This window comes from Zychaea mexicana (assembly GCF_025766255.1).
Source record: "Zychaea mexicana strain RSA 1403 chromosome Unknown BDB00scaffold_20, whole genome shotgun sequence".
Classification (NCBI taxonomy): Eukaryota; Fungi; Mucoromycota; class Mucoromycetes; order Mucorales; family Lichtheimiaceae; genus Zychaea; species Zychaea mexicana.
Genome location: NW_026516683.1, coordinates 333,829 through 348,396, shown reverse-complemented (window position 1 = coordinate 348,396; position 14,568 = coordinate 333,829). Strand labels below are relative to the sequence as shown.

General features: G+C 41.6%; 5 protein-coding genes across 5 annotated transcripts; 2 read left to right on the top strand and 3 right to left on the bottom strand.

Moving 5' to 3' along the window:
* Positions 1–161: 161 nt before the first annotated feature.
* BDB00DRAFT_927433 (uncharacterized protein) lies at positions 162–609 on the bottom strand (the record flags this gene model as incomplete). Its single annotated transcript, XM_053128881.1, has 2 exons — positions 286–609; positions 162–217 (listed from the first exon to the last, which is right to left on the bottom strand). Coding segments are annotated over exons 1-2 (300 nt in total), but the record flags the coding sequence as incomplete, so codon positions are not given.
* Positions 610–1,521: 912 nt separating this feature from the next.
* On the bottom strand, positions 1,522–6,279 carry BDB00DRAFT_813699 (Sodium/calcium exchanger protein-domain-containing protein). Its single transcript, XM_053122785.1, has 14 exons — positions 6,132–6,279; positions 5,768–6,030; positions 5,518–5,649; positions 5,314–5,371; positions 5,166–5,215; positions 5,000–5,058; positions 4,552–4,916; positions 4,153–4,421; positions 2,611–4,033; positions 2,339–2,529; positions 2,197–2,256; positions 2,065–2,109; positions 1,937–1,988; positions 1,522–1,861 (listed from the first exon to the last, which is right to left on the bottom strand). Exons 2-14 carry the CDS (start codon positions 6,023–6,025, stop codon positions 1,617–1,619), a joined length of 3,207 nt encoding a protein of 1,068 aa, XP_052981800.1. The 5' UTR covers positions 6,026–6,030; positions 6,132–6,279; the 3' UTR covers positions 1,522–1,616.
* A 909-nt stretch (positions 6,280–7,188) lies between these two features.
* Positions 7,189–8,279, top strand: BDB00DRAFT_813697 (uncharacterized protein). Its single transcript, XM_053122784.1, has 3 exons — positions 7,189–7,521; positions 7,769–8,025; positions 8,127–8,279. Exons 1-2 carry the CDS (start codon positions 7,245–7,247, stop codon positions 7,939–7,941), a joined length of 450 nt encoding a protein of 149 aa, XP_052981799.1. The 5' UTR covers positions 7,189–7,244; the 3' UTR covers positions 7,942–8,025; positions 8,127–8,279.
* BDB00DRAFT_813690 (uncharacterized protein) lies at positions 8,003–8,949 on the top strand. The gene is made up of 2 exons (XM_053122783.1): positions 8,003–8,169; positions 8,258–8,949. The coding sequence occupies exons 1-2, from the start codon at positions 8,086–8,088 to the stop codon at positions 8,579–8,581; spliced, it is 408 nt and encodes a 135-aa protein (XP_052981798.1). The 5' UTR covers positions 8,003–8,085; the 3' UTR covers positions 8,582–8,949.
* Positions 8,950–11,801: 2,852 nt separating this feature from the next.
* On the bottom strand, positions 11,802–13,133 carry BDB00DRAFT_786332 (uncharacterized protein; the record flags this gene model as incomplete). The annotated part of the gene is made up of 2 exons (XM_053120602.1): positions 11,802–12,345; positions 13,027–13,133. The coding sequence occupies 2 exons, from the start codon at positions 13,131–13,133 to the stop codon at positions 11,802–11,804; spliced, it is 651 nt and encodes a 216-aa protein (XP_052981797.1).
* Positions 13,134–14,568: the final 1,435 nt, after the last annotated feature.

The window sequence follows — 14,568 nt, the reverse complement described above, 5'->3', positions numbered from 1 at the left end:
TGCCGTCATCCACTGTGCCCGCACCAGCAAGGTCCAATGACACAAGCTTATTGTTGAAGCGTTCGACAAGTGGAAAAAAGATACTTCGTGATGTTTCAGCATGTCGGTGTTCTCGAAGCATAATATGCTGTAGTCCCCCTCGTTTTCTTCTAGCTGCTTCCGTAATTGGTATATGGCTGTCTCGGGCAATCGAAGGAGCAGATTCCCCGTGTTGCATCTATTGAAAAAGGATTAATGTAGTGAGCTCAGGACAATGCTAGTGTAACAATGCAGGTAGTAATGTACCTGTCGTCTGCAGTTGATCCATGTTCATAGACAAGCTTCGTAATCTGGGTGCTGCTTTCAAAGACGGTCGTGGATCGAAGTTGCTAAAGTCGCTGATGTTGTTAAATTGAAGCGATAGATTGGATAAGTTATGGTGTCTAACGCCTGTTAAATCTGGATCCCAAAATCGTCCGTTGAGTTTGTTGAGATTCGAGCAGTGGATGGATAATATCTGGATCCGCTGCAAGCCCGTCAAGCGTAACATCTTTCAGTGCGCTGCCGCATGTGCTGATCGGAGCCGCGAATTGCGTGTTTGTGGAGCGCTGTGTTCGTAGAACAACTTATTGTATGCACCAATACGAAAAGAGAGCTTACTAATCAGTATATGTGCTTGCTTGTACTTCCATATATTCCGCCCCTCTATTATAAGCATTAATTCATAGGTGGCGTACCTTGGCATATAGCATGCAATGTTTGGATTCGAATAAAATTGACGACTTTGGAAAAGTGGCTATTGCTGCCGTGGCGCACTTGTAAGCGCTTGACAGAGCCGCTTTTGATAAAAGGACCATAAGGAAGCATACCTGGTATAATAAGACGATCTCGACTTGTAGACAAGCATTCCCAGTGTGGTTGCCACTTTAAGGTTGTGAATCGCCAGGTTCTGCACACTGCAGCCAAGTGTCAGCAATCACCTTGTGAAAGGTAATGGTGAATCCCGTCGTAGATCTCGGAAGGTAATGCTGGCACTGTCTAAATTGCGAGAAGGGGGTGGGGGGAAGCCCAGGCTATATATCGAATGACAAGGGATCATCCTTGCACAGAGAAGGCAGTAGGATGATCAAAAATATGCATTGGGGACACTTGTGTAACCGCCATTCGTATGGGTACCCGTTTATCAGTTTTCGATTCGTTGATGATGAGCCACGTGCAGAAACAAAACGACCTGAAAACGCAGCATCCATTTTAGACTTTTACATTACTCGATAACTCCACTGTAACAAGTTAATAAAGACTATTCCATGCGATCAGAATGGGCGCGGGGATACGTAGAAGATTATTTCTTGTCAAATAAGCTCATCAGTAACAAGGTGTTTTCTTCTTCGCCCTTACAAAAAAAGAGTTTCTGGGATGCGGCTATGTCTGTTGCCTGATTGTGCGTTTCTGTTAATCTCTTCCGTGTTTCTTAAGACCACTATAATACAAGTTTACCGATGTATTTCTACTCAATAAATATGAGATTATAGAGATTTCTATCTTCTTTATACTGCTGTTTATTGCTTTTTTTCTGTATCTTTTGTAACAGAGGTTACGCTACTAGTATGAGGGATGGATTATTTAAAATTACTATATTATTCTGAGAGACATTCCAAAGAAACATTGATAATACAGCAGACTATATAGACGGCAATCATCCAGACGCCCAAGTTCTTGTTTATACAGTAACCATTGAGGTTGACAACGATAAGAGTGCTGAGAAGCACGGTAATAAGACCAGTCGATGAAACGAGAATCGTTGGTGCAATATCTAGGTCGAAAGGTTTGCCGGTTTTGAATATTTGATATGAAGAAGAAATGCCAACACCGAGCACCATATCTAAAAAGAATAATCAAAAAAAGTCAGTTGTTTCATGTAAATTATGTCATGTACAATAATAGATTAAGAGCTTACTCAAGAGGGGACCAGCGTAACAAGCAGAAATAGCCATCGTAGGGAACCCCATCTGTATAATACAAAATCCTGTAAGTATCGCGTTCTATCTTTCCTTTTGCTTCTATAAGTGATGGATTGAGACAAACCTTTGCGATTGCTGTGTTTGCTACAAGATCACCAATACTATTACCCTAGTAAATATATATGGATGATGTTAGCAAAAAGCATGTATTTGCGTAGAAAAAGAAGAAAGAGGAGAAGAAAGAGCTTGTTCTTACCAGAGCGAACACAGTGAGACCCATTATAGCATCACTGATGTTGAACACCATACCAATAGCCTAAAATTTTGTTGTCGAAGTGTTTAGTAACCTCTGGTGACTCTAATGAATAATCGGCAGTAAGTTTAAAGCAATTAACTACCTTGAGTAGCCCAACCATGTTGTTGGCTAACAAAAAAATCCAGTTGAGAGCTACAAAGAATCCGGCAAAAGACAACATCCAGCGCCACTTAGGCGGCTTATCGGCACTCGTACCAGCCATCACAAAGACAGCGACCATGCAACCAACAGCGAATCCAAATACCACGTGCCATGGCTCGATAAACTCATTGACTACAATAAAACCACGAGAAACTTAACTCATGATCTCACAAATTACTATAAGTCGAAAAGAAAAACACTTTTATCACTTACTAGCCATGACAAAAGCGAGAAAAGTTGAAGCAAAGATAGCCTGAAGAGCCAATAACCATCGGCACCATTCCTGTTGCTGATAATCATCCTGAGCTTCGAATTCAGACAATATGTCATCAGACATGAGCATACTGTCATGATCGAAGGCGGACGCCACGGATAAGTAGTTTTTGGACGTCGCAGTAGTACCGGGAGCACCAGCAGCACCATAAGCAGCACTATCTGGACTCAATAAAGACGTATCATCATCATCATGATGATATTGTTGTTGCATCTGTTGATGTTGGGCACAGCAATTATCATGACCAGCATCAACATCATCCAACACCTCAATGCCATCGACTTTAACATCATCTGGCTCAGCTACGGGCAATGTCAACGTGAAAACCAGCACGAGAGGTACGGCCACAAAGGAGCTGAGCTTGGCAAAGAACGGTTTCTCACACCAGTCTTGCATAGTTGGAAATAATGTTTGTCCCACGCTGTTAATGATGCTGGTGATGTGCGCAAATAATTTAAAGGAGGGTGCAGGCCGTGCAAATTGTACATCTAAGGTGCGTTGCACAAAGGGATACTCGCTGGTATTATCTGCATTGGACAAGACGATCGAGATGGATCGGTGATCCAAGCCGCTGCCGTTATTGTTGTTATGAGTGTTATACATGGATGGTGACGGAGTAACTGCAGGGCTCTGGCGCGCAGATACGAATACATCATCTTCGGTGTTAGCGATACTTGGGCTAAGTGGCACCACAAGACTATTGCCCCTGCTGCGTGTTCTGGGATGAGGGGCTGTAATGATTGGCGACGTGCAGCTGAAAGGCCTCCGTGGAATGCTGCTGTCCTGTTGGTACTGTTGCTGGTATTGCTGGTACTGTTGCTGTTGCTGATATTGTTGGTTTGTATGTATAGGTGTTACAAGGTTGTTCGGCGGTGCTAACCTGATTTCAGGGATCATCAATTCGCGGTCGTTGGCATGATTATTTTGTTGATGAAGGGGCGGTAATTGTTGCTGCTGTTGGGTATTGTCTGTGGCGGTGGTGGTGGTGATTTCCAAGGGATACTGCTTATGCTGATTGGCAGACAAATAGGTGAAGTAATCCTCTGCCAAACCAGTGCTGCTATTGGTACTATCTGGCGTAGTGACTGTAGTTTGTTGTCCCTGTTGATTGTATCGCGATTGGTTTGTGGTCGACGTTGTCGTTAATAATTGGTCGGTCACGGTGGATGCGCGCGGACGACCCCCTAAGCCCGTGGCGTTATGATAGGTTCGAGTAGCAATTTGATACGCTGATGGAGATGCTGAACGTTTGCTCCAATGAGGCATCGAAATCTGTCGGCGTCGTATCGTGCTGGTAGACTCTGGTTGGTTTACATAGTGCGAGCTGTTTGCACGACGAATGGCGCTGACATGCTGCTGAAACTATAATATTTATTGGATGCGTTTAAAATGGGTCGCACAAGTATATAGGCATGAATGCTAGAATCTTTTGAAGAAAAGAAAGGAGGGGTAGGGATAGCTATGGGTCCGACAAAATTTACCTCAATGGCGCCAAACAATGATGTTCTAATACCAACGCGAGGAGTCATTGGATAGCGCACGAGTCGTGATGATATCGATCCATTCGTACTTGCAGTACGTGGCATACCGATTGATCCCGTCTCTATACGAAGCGAGTGCCGTGAAGGTGACCTTGCTGTCATGGGCCGAATAATGTGTCCCAAATGATGTTCGTAGTCAGCCATGCCAGCTGGTGTGGCAAATCCATGAGCGGGGATGGATAATCGCGGCGGTTTGGATTGTCTTTCTGCTATTAAGGAGACGATAAAAAAGGCGGATCCGCATGACGTTTTTTTCTTATGAGCACTTGCTATTGAGTAACAGCGAAGACGGATATAGATATGATGAGACATCGTATGATGACGCTATATTGTACTTGCCTCCATTAGCCCCCAGTAACTGAGATGTCTCGTCAATCAGCTCCTCCGTGACAGATTTGGCTTCATGCTTTGTGTGCGAAGATCTCCCCTGAAAATTGACGGAGCCCAACATCACGACGGAGACATAAATCAGGTAATATGCAACGAGTCCAGCGCCATGGTACCAGTAAATCCGCTGATGATAGACGATCCAAGTCAGCATTATGATCGCTCCGGTTAAAAACGTTGCGTCGCGCATAAAAGTAATTCGTTTGGATTCGAACGGTCGTATAATTCCCATGGATCCAGATACAATAGCAACAATGAAGAAAGCCGCTCCAATAAGTTCACCAATAGCCAATGATCCTGATCCAGAATTCATGGCACTAGATAACATCATCCATGTTAATCACTTCTGAAACATATGTTCTTGGAGTTGTTGTTGTTGTTTCGCTTTTGCCCGATTTACCTGAAAGTACTAAACAAATCGGGACTACCATTGCCGAACGCTAGAACAGTTACACCAGCCTACATGGATGATAGTATACTCCGCTTGTCAGATATATCTCTCTCAGTTCGTTACATATCCCGTTTAAACGATTCAGCTATATATTCCAATAGACTCAATTTCTCACCATGCTTTCTGAAAGCTGTAGTTTCGACGAGATTGTTTGTAGGTTTGGACCTGAGAATAGAAAGAAAAATAATATTTGCATAGTATTAGAAAAAGAGGATGGGCGAAAACGATGTCGTCAGGTGAGAGTAGCACAAAAGGTATCTTACAGAAGAAGTCGGAAGCGACGATGCTGACTGAGCCAAACAGTAGCATCAACACGGCACACTATATCATCATCATCAGTCATCATTGGCAGCAACAACAGCAACATCATCATATCAAATCAAAACCAGCAGCCCCCACATAATTCTGTAGCTATTGCAATGTAGTGGATGTGATTGAAATAATAATGAAGAGAGAGCTATACTTACCATAACTGTAACAGTGATCGGCTTCCATAGGGGCGAGCAATAATAAAACTTGAGATACATGCCGCTAAATCCGTGGCATGCCAACTGAACAAAGGCGCACTGGTCCTCGTAGGTTTCAATATTAAGGCACGACTAAAAAGGAGGGAGCAAATGAGTAAAGGCTGAAATGGAGACGATCGACAATGTTACGCCATGTACAAAATGACGATCTGCAAAGACGTCCTAGATCGTATGAAATCACTTATTTTACCGGCGTATGATGGTGGTGGCCTAATGCGACGGCAAAATCGCTTGTGTTACGAGCCGAAGAATCTGATACGATGGCTGTTGTTGCATCTATGGTAGCTGTAGCAGTAGCCGCAGCGACGGCCTGTGTAAGACTGCACGATAGAAGAACAAGAAGACAGACTAATAATTGGCTGCGAAACATAGCATAGATGATGGTCCGAGGAAAGAAAAGCGAAAGAGAAAGAGGGTTCCGATACGGCAGCATCCCTTTCATATGCATATCAGCTATTTGTTTTTGGTAGTGCAAAAGGAGTAGGAGGAGGGCGTAAAAGAATATTAGCCTGATATTATTGTGATTATCTTTGTCGCTCTGTTTTCTCTATTACGTTTTATTATCACGCTCCCTGGAGAACGAAGCGAAGCGAAAGAAGAGAAAGGGGTTCGGGTGTGCTTATGTGTGGTTGATGTGCGATATTTGGAAAGAAGGAGAGGGGACGGATGAAAAAGAAAGAAAGAGGTTAATGTGAGAAGAAGAGAAGCCTCTATTTCGACATGCTGCACAAAGTTATTTTTTCCTTTTTCGTAAAAAAAATAAAGAGGCTGCATCTCGTGATTTTACAGCTTTAGTGCCATGGTGGGACTAAATCTCTCCAGCAAGACGCATAAACACAAGCCCCTCCCAAAAAAAAAAAAAAGAGAGAGAACTCCCTCCCGGTTCAAGCGCTGTAATGAATTAGGGACGAACAGCTTAGACCAAGTTTTCTTTTCCGTTGCTGCTATTTTTATCTTGAGGCAGATCCATGGGATAATCAATGGCTTCTTGTAGCCATGTTACTGAATACCATGACAATCATCTGCTCGTTTTTATTACCGTGGAGACGTCTGCGTCGCTATGGAAATGTTTGTGTGCTGCATAGATTTTTTTTGCTTTCACACTACTGCTGCTCGCACTAATCCTGCATGAAGTTCGAATATGATTAAAGATATATAGTATAGTAATAGCCAGTATCAAATTGTACGTACATCTATTGACAAGTTGCATACGCATACATTTCACGTGTATTTATATGAATAACCTTCTTTATTCAAACACTCGGTAAAACAGAAAGAAAATAAGCTGAAAATAAGCTGACGTTCATATTAGTCTTGATGCTGCTTATGCTGCTGCTAGGGATTGCACGGATGAAGGGGACGCGATAAAACCTATCCCTTGTGTAGATATATCTGCTCCTCAACCATATGTAGTACATATGTATGATGTCTTTCTAGCAGTGCGCTTCTCAAATGTGTTTTCTGTTGCACGAGGTGATGAAAGAGCAGCAGCGGTCGTTGCTGCCATACCATGCACTGCAAGTGGTACAGCTCACTCCACCAAATGTTAGAAGAATGAGAGGTATAGTATGTCGGGATATAAGTATGGCTCGTCCCTGGCCTTCAATCCATATTCCTTCTCTCTTTTTCTATTCTTACTTTCTTATAATCATCCATTTTTTAAAAGAATGCGCTGGATCGCCTTTGTCGTAGCATCGATACTACTTTCATTAATATTATCGGGATCGACGAGAAGCGTAGTAGACGCCCAACAACAACCAGTAGTACAGTCGAACCAAATAATAGCAAACTCACCAAACGCCGCTCCTACAGCTGCTGCGGGCATCAACACAGCATCCTCAGAAGAAGCAGCGGTTATTGACGACGGCGTAAACAATTCTGCACCTACATCTGCAGACATTGCAGCAGCGGATGATGATGAAGGCAGCAGCCACTCTTTAGCTGGTAAATAGTGTTCATAGTATCAATTAGCTCTTTTTCTTGAATTGCATACATATGATATATATATCGTACATGGAGGCACATTTGGCTGGTTTTTTTGCGCTACGACAAAGCGTACTAGCAGCAGCTACGTTGATGGCTGCAATACTTGCTGCTGTTGCTTATCACCCTGTCCTCATTTTCCTCTTTTCTCTCCCTTACATCTCATTCTCCCTAAAATGATATCTTCTAATGTGATAACTGTATATAGTCGGTCTGCCGATCGGAACATGGTCAATTCTTCAATTGAACGAAAGCAGCCGAGCTGCAGCATGTAAACAACAAACGGACTTTTGCGCAGTAATGATATTTACCAGTTTCTCTTTGTTTTTCTTGAGTGTGATGCGTATGCATGTCATGATTGTGGTGTGTCAAAAACCTTAAAAATTATTTTTACCCCAATATTAATCATGTGGATTTTATTTATAATTAGAACGAATGTGGGGGCGCAGACTTGACATCGTTAAAGTATGTATCTTCTTCCTTAGCAAAATACACCATGCATGCACATAGTCATTGTAGCATTATATGTTTATTAAGGCTGATACACTTTTTGGCATAACTTTTAGTTTTTGTAACCAAACAACCATGGCTTGGGGCTGCAATTGTCGGGTAATAGGGAAAAAACGGTACAGATAAAGTGTGAGACCAGAAAAAAACGTGGATGCTAATATCATCCCTTTTCTATTTCTTCAATCAGAACAAGGTCCCAGACTGTCCTCCATATCAATGGCCCGTCACATTAGCCGAATGTCGAGGCAGAGAGCAGAAATGCGAAGCAGGATGTAGTACCAATCATCCTACCAAAGACATATGCACTGATGGGTGCAAATCCTATTTTCGATGCAATCGGCCTGGTGGTCCGCAAAGTCGGCTTCAGACGGAACAGCCCAATATTTCGCCTGTTTACGATATGACAACATCGGCCACGTCCAGTGCTACTGCATTCCGCATGTTCTCACCATCAATAGTAGCAGCGGTGATGGTCGATTTGCTTCTATCATTATTGGTGTTATATTGTTAGCTCACCGTCAGTCATAACTTGATCTTCTTAACGTCGATGTAAATGCTTCTTATTAGTGTTTACAGAAACGTACGAAATAATCGTGAAGATGCAACCCATATCTACATCTACAATCATCATATTAATTGCCATCTATTGATCCTTACTTACGGCCTTCTTACTTACCCATCACTCTTGGTTCGACCAATACTACTATTACCTGCCACTTACCAATTGTCGAAGAAATTATAAACAATAAGTTTTTGATAACAACGTATTGCATACAAACAAGTTTTCACTACCACTATTTTTCTCTACTTCTTTACGTTTTCCAATCATTATTTTTCTGGAGCTGTACAAAAGTGTCTGCTTTGACTTTCAAATGTAAACTAATGTCAGTTGCTGTGAGAAATTCTTTGCGGTTGAGGAAGCACAGGCTTACATTTACCAAAATTTGTGTTGAATTGCGCTTAATAATTCTTCCGGTACAGTTTCAGAATGTAACACCCGACTCGCTTTCCCTATGTAAGTAGTGAATGAAGGCTTCTTTACCGTTAATTTATAACAGCTAAAAGCTATATATCCCATTATGATTATGATGAGTCTATGTATCTATCTAGCTTCTGTTCTGGATGGCATTTTCTAGGTTAACTCTCCCAGGACAAGTAGAAAGAACATAAATGAGCTAGAGTGCATACTATTGCCTGAATCAAATGTTAACACTCCTGGGTCCTGCAAAAGTTGAAACGGTCGAATACCTGTGCAACTACTACTTTCCTTTCTCGACCATGTGTCAAACTCTAGTCCCACAACCTCCACTGACGTATATTCATTTGAAAAGACGGCTTATACACCGCAACCAAGCATTACGCTTAAAGGGATTATGCAGCCCAGTCTCAAACAATACCTGTGATACATCTGATCAAACCTGATGTGCCACCAAATCTGACACGTCCAGGATGCATTTGTTAGACCTGTATATGGGGCATATTTGATAGTGCACACTAAAGGGAGGGACGAAGCTTACAAGTAGCGTTGTGACGAATAATTGATACATTTTGATTATGCGTTAACGCAACTTTACGTTTAATAATGCCCGCCGCAGCAGGAGGAGAAAAACACGGCCATAGTCTTTCGATGAAGCCCACATAAATGTTAAGACCAGCGTCAAAGCCAGAAGATGGTTCGGTAAAAGCTCTCTTGTTTATTGGTAGCATCAATATGTTGCGTGGCAAAGGAAGTATGTAAAAGTAGTATAAGAAATAAAAGTTAAAAAAGAAGTGGCGAAGAAGAGGATGAGCAGCTGTTAAAATAATGTCTAACTTTATGCTATATCAGCTACCGCGAATACATAAGGAGGACGCTCGATTACCGAGACTTTTGACAGGCTTACTAGGATTGATAGCGGAACAACAACCAATGCCTTAACTGGAGGACGTGTGGAAGCCTGAAGTGACGGCTATCCGCGGTATAATACACAGACAATTACACGGCGCCTCACGATCATTACTTAACGCTCCACTCTTAAAGTAAGACGACGGTACAAAAGCTTTAATAGTCATTGGTACAAACAACCCTTCAATTTTTCGTCAGCAGTTGAATACTTTTGAGCTAGACGAACCGGTAAAACTGCGTGATGATCATCCCTTTCTACTCGTCACATATCTCTCTTTAAGCATTGTACTAATAAGCCCTTTCCGCTGTACATAATATTTTTTCTGTAACTGTCTCTCTTCTGCTTATGCTGTTACTAATTGCACTAAGTTATTTCTGATGCTGGACTGTGATGTAACAAAGCTCGTCGAATGCAGGATTTTTGTTTAAGCTAGTAAGAATAGTCCAATAAATGAGAGTGTAAGTATTTAGTACTGCAGTAAGTGTAAGCTTAGACTTCTTTTCATGTTTCTGGTCGAACAGATAGCTATACTTTAAGCTTTTATTTAATGATGAAGTTTATGTTTCTCTCCCCTTTAAACTTCAAAAAAAGCTTATATCGCTCGTCGAATGACAGTATATATCATAATGTTATATCGTTGTCAGAAGAGATGGCTCATAGAAGAAATGGATGTATGATCATAATCATAACGTACATGCAGTTCGCTACTGGCGCTATTTTCTATATTAACTAATATATCCGCAGTCCCAAATATGTAAGAAACTACGAACTATTTGCACTAATAGCTATTAGGTACGTTATTGAACGTATCATAATTTACAGCTCTCTTTTCCTCTCTTCCCCAACTCCTTTTAGTTGGGAGTCCCCCTCCCCTACTCACTCACTTACCCACTGTACTTCTCTCTTCTTATTTTAGTGTATACAAAGCGGTAAGGCAGATGAACTGCACACCTCCCTGTAGTTTTGGGAGAACTATAACCACTTTATGTAGGCCACGTTTATATTGGGCTTTCAATCTCCTGCTTTATTCCTTTTTGTTTAATTGACAGTTAGCGGAAGAGTAAAAGGGAAACCGAACAAATATACTCGGGCAAAATAGGATATTGGATATTGTTTGACGGTACATTTCAAGTATTTAATCTTCCTTGACCCAGTAGCATATGTGAGCTCGCGTGAGTGAGGCATGGCGATAATGCCATTATTAATAAATAGTACGGTGGCGGTGATTGCGGCAAAAACATTAAGTTGTCATCTCTCCTTCATGAGGTTTTCTCTTTCTCGCTATTTTTGCTGCTTAAGAAATTAAACTCGCCGCCTTGAGCTAGTAATGTAAAAAATTGAGATACTATTATCCAATTTACGGAATACAACTGATGTACATCATGACAAAATAGTTCAAAAAACGTTGTAAGTAATGGTACTACTACTATGTATATGGGAATTATGTGATCATCAAGGTACTCTTGGTATTTTTTTATGTTACATGATCGAAGAAGCTCTGTAGCTATACTATAGAAAAAAATAAAATGGCGGGAGGAAACAAGAATTGTAGCTGCAATGTATGAAATTTGTGAAGAAAAAGATGTAAATTCAAAAGTGAAAGGTGCAGTGTGAGTAAGGGTGAATGTAGAAATTATATGAGTGTGTATAGTAAGTTGGTATTGAGGATGAGTGTGTACGATGTGGGTTGTATGTATAGATAGAGTATGTCTGTGTAAGCTATAGTAGGTAAATGTAGCAACAAATCATTATTATTGTCATTATTATGATGATGGTGGTGGTAATGAATACGAGTTTGTGCGTGATGCGTATAATTCATGCAAGTATTTGTCGGCGCTTTGAAATTTACGAGATAATGCAGCAGACGCATTCTTCTTCCTCGGCCATACGACGATTATTATTAACAGATGACGGAACATGGATACTTCGGTTTTGCTGAGACGGCCGTCTTATGATATTACGATCGGAAGCCACCAAGACAAAATTGTCATCCAGACCATTTAGGCCTCCTGCTGCTGCTGCTGCTCCTGCTGAGACTGAGGCTGGACTATTATAGCGACTTCTTGACTGCTGCTGGAAGGCATTTGTCGGCGATGGTGGTAAAATTGCTGCTGTACTGTCAACCAAGATCAGTGTATCTAGGCTACAGTTGCTTTCACTTTGTCGTAGTGACGGGTTTCTATAGAGACCATAGTGAATGTCGCCTGAAGTCATTGTACCCAGGAATGGATCAGCAATGGCAGGTACAATGCCAAATGCTTGGTCGTCTCGAATCTCGACTCGTGCTCGTCGCTCAAAGGCTCGGTCTAATAGTTCAAGGTGGCGTGTCGAAAGCCGTTTGTGATCCATGCCGTCTGTAGAATACCAGTAAGATGCCATTTCTCGGTGCCTGTGTATGTGTACGAATGTATATGCTGTTTTTTTTTGTATGGAGTTCGTGTATGCTGGGGTATGAATTGTTGTAATATATAAATGTTTTGTGTTTGCTTAGAACGCAAAAAGAAAAGTATCTGAAAAGAGAGAAAGAAAATGGAAGGGAACGAATAGAAAGAGCTACCGTTTAGTTAATAACTACATTACTTCCTTCCACGGAGCAAGAAATAGCGAGTACTGTGTGAGAAGAGAGTGCGTAAGAGAGGAATTTAAGGAGACCCTTTCTTTATTTTATTTTTTTGCGTAAAAACAAGTGGTCCTATCGGGTTTAAGGTGCACAATAAGATATCTAAAAGAAAGTGTGTGTGTTTCACCCTTATGCATTCGATTAAATTACTTTATCGGGGAGAGACAGAGAGTGAAAGCCAAAGCTAAAACGCAAAAATAAACATCTTAGAAAGACAAAAACCTGATCCGCGAATATCGCATTATCTGAAGGAGGGAAGAGTATGCTCGTACGTTGACTAAGACCTAGACACAAGACACATATAATACGCAGATCAAGTAAAAAGTTAGTTGCTGTGTATGTAGGTCTTAAGGGGACCTGTCCTACCTATACTTACGTAGGAAGGAAGGAAAACAGGGGCTCAACAATAAGAAAACCTTGCTCTTGCAGCAGCAGCAGCAACAAGATTACCTGACCCTTATGCTGGTAGCAGCAGCAGTAATAGGAACAAAGAGTGGTGTGGTGGTGGTGGTAATACCAGTAGCTGGTACTTGTAAAAAGAGCATAAAGTAATACATAGCTATATACTCCTATTCATTGATTCTCTTCTGGCGATCACAAACACTCCATGTGGCTAAGAAGCAAATTATAATCGACATGCTCGGAGTGCCATCGTGTCGTGCGCAGTTGGATTGTGGTCTGTCGTGTGCGGCAGTGTTGTTACAAAAAGGGTCACATTCGCTACTGTGTATGTAACTCTCTTTCTCTCCACTCTTTGGGACGTGCATTATCTTCTTTTATGGGCATTGTCCGAACGCCTGAACTCTTTGCTCACGCGATATGTTTACCTAATTAGATGCTTGTGCGTTAGCTCCATCCCTCATCCCTTTCTTTCTCTATTTCTTCTGTTTTTCTTTCTTTGATCCGCATCATTACTACTACAAAGTAGTAGTGCATAGCGTGCATCATTACCACCACCTCCATGTGGTGATGGGTGGTGTAACAAGTTCCCCATTTCTTCTCCTTGTAGCGCACAAAGCCTATGACGATATAGCACTAACGTATATTAAAATATTTGTACCAGTTCTCTTGGGAATGTGCTATTGCTGCTGGTGTAGCAGATCGTGTATACATATTGTTGCATACTTATATTACAAAAATTTGATATGTGCTATGACAACAACAATTGACTGCTTTTTCAACGAGATTGTTTTTCTGTACTTACTACTGCATATTACACAAAAAGTGCATGCATCTTTCCCCGGCTAACATTTGTCTCTCACTAGCTTTATAATGACGATCAATCTTACTGCTCAACTTTCTTTATCATACACACTATGTATAAAGCTGTGATAAGTCTAATTTTGACTTTGACGCATGGGAGGTGGGTGGATACCAGTGTCTGTTTCTTTATTCAAAAGCAGGAGGTCGAGAAAGGAAAAAGGACAAGGGAGTGTGTAAAGAGCGTACGTATGCAAGGAGCATCTGTTTCCTTGCACAAGCAGAAAGAAAGAAAAGCGAAACTGCTCCTACTTTTTGGACTCTCGCCCTCCGTCTCCCCTTTCTTTCCCCCTGTCCATCAAGCAAAGAAGAAAGGTGAAATAATCAGCTCGCTGGCAGAAATAATAACCCGCCACTGATACCTACCACCACGTTGGAAAAACGACTTTTACTGTTGCTCTCGTGCTTGCTTATACAGCAACTGTTGCAAACCGTCTGCCGCGTGGTGGCCGCATAGTAGTGGTGGGTAAATAAGATTTTAACAATAATAGCTCTCTCTGTCTCGTTAAAACCTCCTTCCCATCCTTTATTTTGCTCTACTTTAGAGCTACAGAGCTACGACCATTCAAAGACGTTGCTCTATCTATGTATAATACCGCACCAATCTCTCTCATGCTCGATGATGATCTGATAGTTAACGCTTTTACTGTATATTTCACTCTCCTGAATAACTTTCGCGCAATGGAAAAAAAGGTTCGACAAAAGCATTAAACCATATATCTGCTCGATGTC

Bases quoted from the DNA above. Each gene is read 5' to 3' on its own strand.
- BDB00DRAFT_813690 (XM_053122783.1), top strand. From the start codon at position 8,086: ATGTTTATTAAGGCTGATACACTTTTTGGCATAACTTTTAGTTTTTGT. The intron at 8,170-8,257 runs GTAATAGGGAAA...TTCTTCAATCAG, and splicing joins CTTGGGGCTGCAATTGTCGG to AACAAGGTCCCAGACTGTCC.
- BDB00DRAFT_813699 (XM_053122785.1), bottom strand. From the start codon at position 6,025: ATGCATATGAAAGGGATGCTGCCGTATCGGAACCCTCTTTCTCTTTCG. The intron at 5,650-5,767 runs GTAAAATAAGTG...CCTCCTTTTTAG, and splicing joins GCCACCACCATCATACGCCG to TCGTGCCTTAATATTGAAAC. The intron at 5,372-5,517 runs GTAAGTATAGCT...ATGATGATATAG, and splicing joins CGATCACTGTTACAGTTATG to TGTGCCGTGTTGATGCTACT.
- BDB00DRAFT_813697 (XM_053122784.1), top strand. From the start codon at position 7,245: ATGCGCTGGATCGCCTTTGTCGTAGCATCGATACTACTTTCATTAATA. The intron at 7,522-7,768 runs GTAAATAGTGTT...AACTGTATATAG, and splicing joins CAGCAGCCACTCTTTAGCTG to TCGGTCTGCCGATCGGAACA.